An 11,147-nucleotide genomic window follows, 5' to 3' on the forward strand; every position below is an offset into this window, starting at 1 on the left:
AGTCAGGAAACGTGGGCTTCTGACTCTGCCATTGCTCCACTGGGTGACTTTTTCCTTCCTCTGAGATGCCCTGTATGATTTAGCCATTAGATGCCCTAGGCACAGTGCCTCAAGCCCACGATCGTTTTAGGGGCCCATGAAGATGTTTTACTTCTTGCAACAAGCAAGTTCCATACTTTGACTGCACTGGTATAAAGACAGATATAACCCAGAATATATTCATCTTTATACCAATGCAGTCATAAAATATAATTTCTATTATACACACACATATATATTTTTTTATTTTTACAGAGGGAGGAGCCTCTGAAGACAAAAGTGCCTGGGGCCCACGAAAGCCATACTGCAGCCCTCTCTCCGGTTTCCCATTTCTTTGCTTTGTAAAACGAAGGTATTGAACTGGATGATCTGTGGCTCAGTTAACGGCTCCATGGAGTGGGTGGAGCCACATTGCAGCAGGACTGACCACGGCTATTTTCTTCTAATTTTAGTCACCAAGAAATGATTCTGTAGTAGGTTAAAAATAAAACACTAATTTACTAGGGAGAAGTAAAGAGAGCGAAGCTCATGACCCATGGAGAGTGTGTACTTGTCTTCTTCCCAAAGGCTTCGTCTTGAAATAAGAGTTCTGATCTACCATAGTTTTAAGTCCAGACACCAAGATGGTCTTTAGTCAATAACAAAGGCTCTTAGAAACAGGCTTAAAATACCAGACAGCTTGTACAAACATCTCCTTAAAATAAGTTTGAATTTAATATGCATATTTATCTAAGGATGGCTCAAACTAGCATCTGAGGACAGGGGCGCGACACCCAGTGCCAGTGTCCTGTGTAAGTTCAGACACCTCAGATCCAGCGTCTGCTGTGGCTCTAAGGACTCATGCATGTCATCAATCACAGGAGAGTCGGATTCACCACCCTGCCCAGAAATAGCACGATTCTGGAGGTTTCTTCATAGATGATGAAGTGAAACGGCCGGTCCACTTTGATGATGGGAGGCATGGAATAAGCAGTGATTTCTGACAGGGTTCCCGCCACTGCCTCTGTTCCTTCTTCATCCACCTCAATCATCGCTCTTTGTAAAACCTGGAAAAGGAAATACATGGAAGGCCGTTTGTGTGCCAGTGGAGATGAGGGAATTAATTGAGCCCCTGGACATTCTGTGTTACTGTCCTACCCACGGGGCCATGCTCTCAGGATTTAGTGGTCCAGGGCTCATCTGCGCAGAGAGGAATGGTCTGAAGTCGCCCCAGCGACTGCCTTAGAAGCCCGCAAAATACCAGGAGACACCAGGAACCGATTGTGAAATTCATTCTGGGCAGGGACCCAGGGACTCTGTGGCTGGCCAGTTCATGCACACATGCATCAAATGAACAAATACTTATTTAGCATGTACTTTGTGCTACTGATTTCTGAGCCGAGCTGGTATTCCTCCTGGAAGGTTTTCAATCTGCCTGGAACCCCTGAGAACTTTGACCTTCCTTCTGGCAGGCTAGGTAGGGGCAGGGTTGTGGTTAGTCTTCTGTAGCAGCTTCCCAGCACCTGGTACTGCTCTGAAGTGGTCCCTGGGGCAAGCCCTTGGGTCCCTGAAGTCTTCCTGAACTCTGGTGGCCTGTATTTAGGCCACCTGTTGTGTTTGCGAGGCCCTCTTGTCCAGGAGCCTCATGTGATGTGAGTGACGGACCTGAATAATTATTATAAGAGGCAATATGATAATAATTCCTACTGTTTTGTAGGGGTATTTCAGAGGGGGTTTCCACAAGGGGCGGGAAGTTAGCCAGATAACCTCTGGGACTTTCTTTCATCTTTAAAGTGGTGCAGTTTCATGGAATTTTGAATGAATCTGTGAACCAGTTCCATTTTGGGATAAATTTCTCCTTGAGCACTGGGAGAGAAGAGAGAGAGCTCTCCATATGAGAGATTAAATTAGTTGAACAGATGTTTTAAAAAGTAGCTCCAAATTCTTAAAACATCCAACTTGGGTGCTGTTTCAATTCTTTTGGAATTTTAATCTAATTTTCTACTACAACTTGGCCTTTTATCAACATTAAATGGTATGTAAAAATATTTGTTGGTTTGGGCCCCAGTGGAAGATCCTGACTTACCTTGGATACTTTAAGATTTCTTTCAGCAACTGAGAGATCACTCAAGTCAGCCCAGGGTGAGAAGATTCTTCTGATTCCCATCTGTTTAAGCAGCTCATGCATCTTATACTTCTGGTCTAACTTGAACTTTGGAAAGAAAACTTCCATTTTTCTGTGGTACAAGTACATATAATGGTGAACTGTAGACAAAAGCCATAGATTCTGAACACTAAAAAGGTCACACTTTCTTTTTACCTTCCCCCAAGATTATTCCCACTAACAAGTCTCCCTCAGTTGACTAGAGCTCATTCTGTTCTTTTGTAATGAATGGTCTGACTCAGAGAAGAGAGCTTCAGCTTCAGGGAACCAATTTTATTTCCCAGCCAATGACTCACATTCTCTTTAGCAAAGAATGCCACACTTTGTATCCATTTCCCTGGGTTTTAAAAACAACCCCAAACCAACCAAATAGCTGCTGCCATCTGTCCTGCAGACTCCAGGCTGTTTTCAATACCCAGATTACAGAGACCCCCCAGGATTTTAGGAGAACCTTAAGAGTCTGGGGATGGACAAGGGGAGGGGAGTGAAGGGAATTTTCAACCCCCTACCTATTTTTAGCCAGAGAAACTCCGATATTATCTATTTTATATATATATATATTTATATATATATATATAAATATATATATATATATATACACACACACACACACACACACACACACATATAATATATATATTCACACACAATGGAGTTTTTTGTTTAGAGAGATGAGTTCTGTGGCTCAAAAGTAAAAAGAATGAAAACTACTAATTGGTACTAAATTAGTCTTAAAGAAGTCCCAATGTCTTAATCTGTGAAGTATAGCCAAAATACCAATACCAATTTCACAATGTTCTTCAGAGAAGTAAATGAAATTATATATGTTAAGCACCCAGAACAACGTCTCGTGTAGTTTCCTTTTGCTCCCTTCATCCCCCCCACCTCTCTCTCCCTCCCTCCATCCCCCTCCCTCCCTCCCTCCCTCCTTCTCTCTCTCCCTCCCTCCCTCTCCTTCCCTCCCTCCCACCTTCTCTCTCTCTCTCTCTCTCTCTCTCTCTCTCTCTCTCTCTCTCTCTCTCTCTCTCTCTCTCTCTCTCGGAGCTGGGCCAGGCTGTCGGGCTGGAATACAACTGAGGACATGACATGCCTTGGAGACCGATTTATAAATGTATCCCCCCAAACATTTGGTGAAGGCTTATGATGTTTGAGTGCCATGCTAGGCTCTAAGGATTTGAAGGAAAAGAAGAAGGATGAAGATAAAATGGACACTGAAGATCTTTAGCTGGACTCCTCTGTGCCAAATGCCGGAGTGACAGGGTTCAGGCGGCATCGCCGTGGACTCCTTCCTGGCGCTGCCTTCCTCCCACCCCAGTAGGTGGATTAATTTATTCCACAAGCATTTGCGACCCTGCTCTGTGCTTCCGACGCTGCTCTCTGCACGCGGCCCCCTCCCCCGGTCGTCTCAGCCAGTCTCATGGTTCCATTTACGTGCTGCTGACTCCCCAGCCCGGACCTCACCCTGCACCCCAGATCTAGCTGCCTTCCTGACATCTCCGCCTGGATGTCTAATAGGTATTTCTGATCCAGATGTTTCCGACTGAACTTTTGAACTTACTGCTCGGTGCCGTGTGCCTCCTACGGTCTCCCCTTTCAGTAAATGGCAAATCCTTCCTTCCCGTTGCTAAGGCCAAAAACTTTGCCTTCACCTTTGACTCCCCTCTTTCCCTCTCTGTCACCCGCATCCAGTCCGTTAGCCGATCCTGTCACCTCCGGCTTCGTCACAGATCCAGGACCCCACCGCTCCCCGTCACTTCCACGGCCACCACCTGCCGAGCATCCTGACTGAGGTGGCGACGCTGACCTCCTGGCTGGTCTCCTTGCCCCTCCCACCTACCCCTAGCGTCTCTTCTCAGCACGGGCCATACTGCTCCTCTGCTTGGCGCCAGTGGTTTCTCGTCTCCCTTGGCCAAAGCCCAAGTCTTTTCCGGGGCCAGTAACGTACAGTCCCGGGTGACACCTGCTGCCTCCTCTGCGACCTCATCCCCAGCTGCTGGAGCCTCACCGGCTGCCTCGCTCTTCCTTGAATCCAGTAAGCACAGTCCTGTCCCAGCACTTTCCCACTTCTGCCTGTAACTCTCCTGTCCCCTAGCGTACCCTCGGAGTCCTCCTTCCCCTTAAGTGTTCGCTTACCACTACCTTCTTGGCCAGGCTTTCTCTGGCGCCCACCTGCACCCCGCTGGTGCCCTCATCACTAGCACGTGAGCTCCGCGAGGGCTAGCATCGTGCATGCGTCCCAGTGCCTGGCACATGGGAGAAACTTGATAAGGGCTGGTCGAGTGAATGAACGAGCCAGGCGCTGGGAGAGATGCTGATAGAGGGGGAAACAGGACAAACGCAGCCCCTGACACCGGGGAGCCCGCAGCGGGCTGGGCTGGGACGGGCACAGGATGAAATTGTGGGTGCCCGTAGGGAGGGGCCGGCTGAGCTGGAGCAGGGCGACGAGGGAGCTGTACCTGGTTTTCATGTTCCTGAGCCACGTGTCCACCAAATCTGTGGTCAAGTAGTCCTCAAGGGCCAGGTGGTCACCTATCCTTCCCATGAGGACCACCAGCATGGTGGCATTTCCTCGGTAGGGCAGTTTAAGAACGTGGCAACGAAAATTCTTGTCAAAAGTGGAGGCAAACTTGCCTGCCCTGTACATCATGGGCACCTTGACTGCCTTGTACTTGTCCAGGTAGAAAGTGTCTGTCTCGGTGAGGACAGGGTCAAAAGGGGTCAGCCATTTCCCTGAACAGATAAGAAAGAAACTCGTTGCAGAAACCGCCCTCCTCGAAAGCATCGTTCCTGCTAAAGTAATAAAGGGCCAGTGTTCTATCCCCGTTCCTGCCCAACTAGGAAAGGCATCTTTATCAGGTTTGTTTTGACCGCAGCTCAGGCGGCCAAACTAAATTCCCCAAAGATCAGCCTTTCGCAGGCTTCTTTCCCAGCTGGCAAAACCTGGATCCATCCAGAGGCCCTGTTGGAATCACACACAAAAGCACGGAGATATCTCCTTATGACCCCCTCCCCCCCGGTTCCCTCAATGTTCTGGACAAAACACTGAGTGTTTTGAGTGAACGTTTGTTTGAGTGAACAAAAGTCACTCATTCCAGCTGGAGTCCAAAGGACCCACTTCCTTCTACACTCGCTCCCTTGTGGTTGGTCAGCTCCAGCCTAGAGAAGATTTCAAGCCTGTCCCCAGCCCTGTCTGCAGGAGGGGCCTTCTGACCACCACTTTCTCTAGTGCACACCATGTGCAAACAGAGGCCACTGTGGCAAAAGTGATGACACCATGCACACCATGTGCAGACAGAGGCCACAGTGGCAAAAGTGATGACATTCCCGTACGTCCTGTGCTTGGTGAGGCTCTGAGGGCGGGGGCCCCTGGCTGACAAAGAGCCACGCGACCCAGAGGAGGCTGCTAGAGTGCGGCCCCATGACTCTACACACTGATGTCTGTCTGGCCTGGCTGACGGGAAGCGTGTCCTCCTCCCGGACTTTGCCAGTCCCCTAGTGTCACCTTCCTGTTACAACTGTGGCCACACCAGTCCAGTCCTCCACGAGAGACGCAGGATGGAAAGGACCCGGGATGAGCGTGTCAGGAGGCCCTCATCTGAGTTTGGCCTCTGCCGTTTATCATGTGATCTCTCTGAGCCTCAGTTCATCTTTATAGTAGGTGGCAGTGTCTGCATTTTCTATATCGAGAATACGAGGACAAGGGACTTTGTCACTTGCCCCAGGTCACAAAAGTGGAGCGTGAAAGAGCCAAGATGCAACCCTAAACCTCTCAGATGATATGCCTTTTTTTAAAAAAAATGACGCAGAGGGTTCCCCGTGTCAGAATGTCAGAGGAGGGCTGTGTAGACGTGCTTAGAAAACGTAAGCCCTGCAAGCACCTGGGCCCCCAGGGCAGGTGCATCAGTGAAAACATTGTCTGGCGCTGTGCCTGGTACGTCCTACGTGTTCAGTGTATGTTTCACCCTGTTTGTAAAACCTGAGAACATGTTCCTAGGAGATCATTTGGCCTCGACCGTACACAGGCCCAGCAGGAAAGGAAGAGACAGGCGAAGAGAGCCATGGCTCTGGCAGAGCATGATCAAAGTACCTTTGAGCAAGATGTAATCCACAAGGATTAGTTTGGTGTCAGGATTAATCTCATCAAACAGTCTGGGAATTCTCCCCTGAGTCTCTTTGTTAATGTGAAGGTTCATGAGCCCTTTGGCCTGGGAGGCGTTGCGAAAATTTATAGTCACACACTGCGTATCGAAATACCTCTTGGCGAAACTGAGGAAGGTCTCTTTGACATCAAAGTCCTCGTGGATGAAGGCGAAACTCCCCTGGGTCAGGCCCAGCTCCGGGGTGTGGGAGAGGCTTTCTCGGAGCTGCTTGAAGAGGGCAGGCAGGCGCGGGGGCCGGGTCTGGTTCGCTGCGGGTAGGGTCTGATTCAGGGCCTGCAGGCGGAGCCCCGTCTCCAGCTGGGCTCTGCTCTGTCCCCTGGCCCCCAGGGTCAGGGCTGCCATGGCCGAGGCCAGGCCGAGCGGGGAGAAGACCACGTTGCCCTCGTGCCTCATGGAGATCTTACGAAGCAGGCTGAACCCCAAGTTGGAGGTCTCCCCAGAGAGCTTCGGCCAGTCGGCCGTCAGCCAGGGGGCGCCCTCGTCCTCCGGCAGGACCCGGCCCCCCTCGCTGCTCTCGGTCTGGGCCCTGGGGGTCGGCAGAGTCTCCAGTCCTGCCTGGGCCTCTGGTGAGCGGGGACCAGGGGTGGAGCCGGGTACCAGCCACACCTGGGCCAGGAGGCAGGGCAGCAGGAGGCTCCGCACCGCCTGCATCTGGGCAGCGTGGAGGCCCGGGAGGCTTCGCTTTGGCAGCAAGGCTTCCTCGGGAGAAAAGAGGGCAGAGATTATTTTCAAAGGCTGATGCACACCTCCTCCCTGTGTCCTGGTACAGCTCCTCCAGTGACCCGCTTCCTCCCTGGGGGACGGGGCTTAGCTCCCCGAGCCCTGCCTCGGGGACACCCTGAGCAAGTAGGGGTCCCATTTGTCACCTCAGTGGGGGGCGCATTATTTCACAGGGTGAAACCGCCTCGGGTTTCCATCCAGGGCCGCGCCCTCGGGCAGCTCCTAGTCTCCCCCAGCTTTCCCCAGTCATCCCATTTCCTCCAGGGGGGCTGCAGGCAGCCAGGAAGAGGGGGATGGAAGAGGAGGCGATCTGGGTGCCCGGCCCCACTGGGTGCGGTCAGAGCAGCGGCCGGAGTCAGGAGGTCTTCCCAGGCTTTTACTGGTCTGCTTCGTTCACTGCCCTTGATCGCTAGACGATACGGCAGCCCGTCCAAGCTGAGCTGCGGGGACCTGGACCTGGGGACATGTTTGCCTGGGGACTTGGAGGGTCTGGGTGGCCATCGGGGCAGGGCAGGGGGAAGTGCTGAGTTTGCCTGATTGGGTGGTGAGATCCCCCCTGCGGCTCCCCTAGGGCCCTCCAGCCAGCCCTGCGGCCCCGTTACAGAGCTCCTCCTAGGAGCTCCCGCCTTCACTCTCCCTGGAGCTCCCCAGCACAGAAACAGATAACGAGCTGACTCACACCATGCGAGCCTGGGCTAAGCTCCCCTTGGACGGTCTCATCTCATCCTCACTGCGACCTGTGAAGTGTGTCCTCCTCTCACTGCCCCGAGGCTGCCTATTCTAGTGGGGCCAGCCTTCCAGCACAGGCGGTGGGTCTCCAAACGCCACGCTCGCCCCCACTGCCCCCCCGCCTCTGGCCTCCCTCACATCCTTGGGCCCCGAGGCTGGCTCCTGGGCACCTGTACAGTTTCCATCTGAATAAACCCCTGTGTGCTGGGCTGTGCCACCTGCCTGTCTCCACACACGGTTCCTGGTGCTCAGCTGACACCCCCAAGCCTGTGTCCCAGAGGCTGTCTGGAAGGTCACCAGGATGCACCCTCACCCTCCTCTGCCTATTGGACCCACTGCCCCAGGAGGGTCTCTTTGGGGGCAGGACCACTCAGCCCAGTGCCCGCGGGGCAGGTGAGGCTGCAGACCTCACGGGAGCTCCTGTCAGCAGAGACCCTCATTCTCAGGCCACCTGTAGCAAAATGCGGCGACAGGGTGAGGTTGCCAGGCCTCTTCTCCCTGCCGCAGGGGGCTGTGTCCTCACCTGTGCCGGCTACAAAGTGACCCCTGTCCCCAGGACTCAGTGCGTTGCTCTTTGCTTTTGCTAAAGGGCGCCATAGGATCCGGGGCTTCATTCCCTCCACAGCTTCAGTGGCATGACCTTACTCAGTGAAATATTCCTGCTGTTTTCTAGCTGTCAGCGTTTAGGAAACTCTGTCCGATTCTAAATGGCAAGCCTGCCTTCAGTAGGTCACGCCAGCACTGCACATGCTGGGTGAGCACCTCCTGGAATGTACCACACGCACCCAGGTTCATGCCTTCATTATATCACAGGATATAGCACCCCTTTGTAAATTAATCCCACAGCAGGACACTCCCGAATTCAGAATCACTTCTGTCTCTGACAGCCATCAGGAAATGATCCCAGCACAGCAAGTAGATGTCACCCCTTCTGACTGCTAAGTCTCTCCTCGAAGCTCCACCTTCAATCTGGAGTGGCAGCCCAGGAATACACTGGGCGGCCCTGCACGCTGCTTACCCGGCAGTCCCATGCATCCCCTAGGGTCTTTGTTCATCTACAGAACTGTACAGAATCTGTGTGCAGGGGGCATCCCCTCAAACACCAGGGTGCAGCCGAGGATGCCGTGAGCGAAAAAGAATGGAGGACACCTGATTCAGAATGGAGTCAGGAAGCCATGCAGGGTGGGCGCTCATGCATTCCCGCTCGTCTCAACATTCATCATCAGCAGGAAGAAGGAAGCTTTTCGCACACCTTAGTAACGGCAAACCGCCCACGCTTGCTGCCAACAAGAAACCACCATGACTCTGAACTCCCATTCTCCTCCAATGAGCTTTGGTTCAAAACAACACTCCCCAGCTTCCTCCCTGAACCTAGTAAAAGCCAACCTCGCCTTTGTCTCTTTGGGACTTGCCTATGGTTTGCCATAGTTTGTTGGTCCCGAATTGCAATTCCTCTGCTCTTCCTGAATCAATTAATCTTCGCTTAATCTTAACTGCCATTAATTTTGTTTAAGGATGACACAAGGATGCAGCATCCCAAATAGAACCCGAGCAGTAAGAAATCAACCACTTACCCACCACTTCTCAGCCCTGAACAGACCTGGAGCAGCAACTCTACCCCCAGATCTGGAAGCAGGGGAAACTCTCTTGCCTGGGCAGACAGGTCCCTGGGAAGAAGGCCAGGGAGTTGTGTGGGGCTTGCACAGTGAGTGTGGTGGGCGTGAAATCTCAAGCCTTAAAAGCCTCTTCCTGGGGACTTCCTTCGTGGCGCAGTGGTTAAGACTCCATGTTCCCGAGGCAGGGGCCTGGGTTCCATCCCTGGTCAGGGAACTAGATCCCACATGCATGCCACAACTAAGAGTTCATGCCATAACTAAGGAGCCCGCCTGCCGCAACTAAGATCCGGTGCAACCAAATAAATAAATATTTTTAAAAATTTTTTTAAAAGAATCCATTATGTTAAAAAAAAAAAAAAAGCCTCTTCCTCTGGCCTCCTGCAGAGGAGGCCCCCTATGTCTACAACACGCCTCTTACCTCCCCGCCGCACCCTATCCAGTCCAGGAATGAGGGCTCGGCACTGCCTAGGTTCCCACCCCCTCCCCTTGGAACCTGCTTAGAGAGGACAAGAAGGTCTTCTCTCCCCACCCCTCACGAGGCAGACACTGTGAAGCCTCCCTTTAATCCGCTGCCTCTTACCAGTGAGGTGCCGCCAGGTGCCTGGGAAGGTCCTTCATTCAGGGCAAAGACAGGAGGTTAGGGCTTGCAGCCGAACGCGTGCAGCAAATATTTGCTATTCCAAAGGGTGATCCCCCGAGGGACTGTTACTGATTAACATCCCGCTTGGAGATGGTGGCATTTCTGGAAAAGCCAAGATGGAGAGGTAGGCTTCCCATAATCCCCAGCTGCCCCTGCTGGTCTCGGAGAGACAGCAGCGAGTGGTGGCCCGAAGCAGGATCTCGGTTCCCTGCCCAGGAGCTGCACCCGGGCAGCCTGGGTGAAGAACCAGGAATCCTAGCCACTAGACCACCAGGGACTGGAGGCTAGAAGCAAAGTTCCCTTGGCTCTTGCCCCATTTGAAAAATGAATTTCTCAAGGGGGCAAAAACAGGTACAAAGTTTATTATCAGAGACACAGCATAACATGTGGGAGAGCACACAGAGAAACCGTTTATTTAAGACAGAAGCAAGGCAGAGATACACACCTGGAGAGAAAGAGTGTGACACCCTCCCTAATGAGGAGAGTGCAGTAAAGAGGTGCTTCAAAGCACTTATGTAGGACAGTTCTTCTTTGTTTGCCTTGGGCCAATTACCTGGTTTCTTTTTTCACGCCTGCCCTGCCCTAGAACCCTCCCCAACAGGCGCGCACCGCTTTGAGCTAAGCTGGATTCCAGCGCAGAGGCCTGTGGGTGCATGTCCACACTTAGTATGGGGTGGCTCCCCCTCCCTTTTGATTCCCAAGGAGCCTTCCTGCACATGTGCAGAAAGGGAGGTTTCCTTGACCTCAGGAGTGGTCATTTATCTCTTTACTCCAGCAGAGCTCAGCTCCTGCCACTGACTTCGTCCTTGGAGTGTCTGGGGGAAAACAAAGCTTCAGTTTTACTCTGCTTGACAAACACCAGCTGTCGGGCCCAGGGGCCCCTCCATCTCCTACCTCACTGCAACCCTGACTCTGAGGGCAATTCCTCCACGAGGATCTGCATCTCAATCCAGGCAGTGCCCTAGTAAGATCCAGCTCCTTGCGGGATGCAGCTGCTACAGGCACTGAACACCTCATGTGGAGGGAGGGCTGGATCCCACAGAGGCCTCCTGGGTCCCCAACCCAAGGCTGTTGGGGGGCGGGCGGGGGCAGAGATGATT

The 11,147-nt window shown here is 52.6% G+C and overlaps 1 protein-coding gene across 1 annotated transcript; it reads right to left on the reverse strand.

Moving 5' to 3' along the window:
• Nucleotides 1–893: 893 nt before the first annotated feature.
• SERPINA10 (serpin family A member 10) lies at nucleotides 894–6,993 on the reverse strand (the record flags this gene model as incomplete). The annotated part of the gene is made up of 4 exons (XM_079699747.1): nucleotides 894–1,085; nucleotides 2,105–2,255; nucleotides 4,639–4,912; nucleotides 6,270–6,993. The coding sequence occupies 4 exons, from the start codon at nucleotides 6,991–6,993 to the stop codon at nucleotides 894–896; spliced, it is 1,341 nt and encodes a 446-aa protein (XP_079555873.1).
• Nucleotides 6,994–11,147: the final 4,154 nt, after the last annotated feature.

The sequence above is a fragment of the Hyperoodon ampullatus genome (assembly GCF_949752795.1).
Source record: "Hyperoodon ampullatus genome assembly, chromosome: 3".
Lineage (NCBI taxonomy): Eukaryota > Metazoa > Chordata > Mammalia > Artiodactyla > Ziphiidae > Hyperoodon > Hyperoodon ampullatus.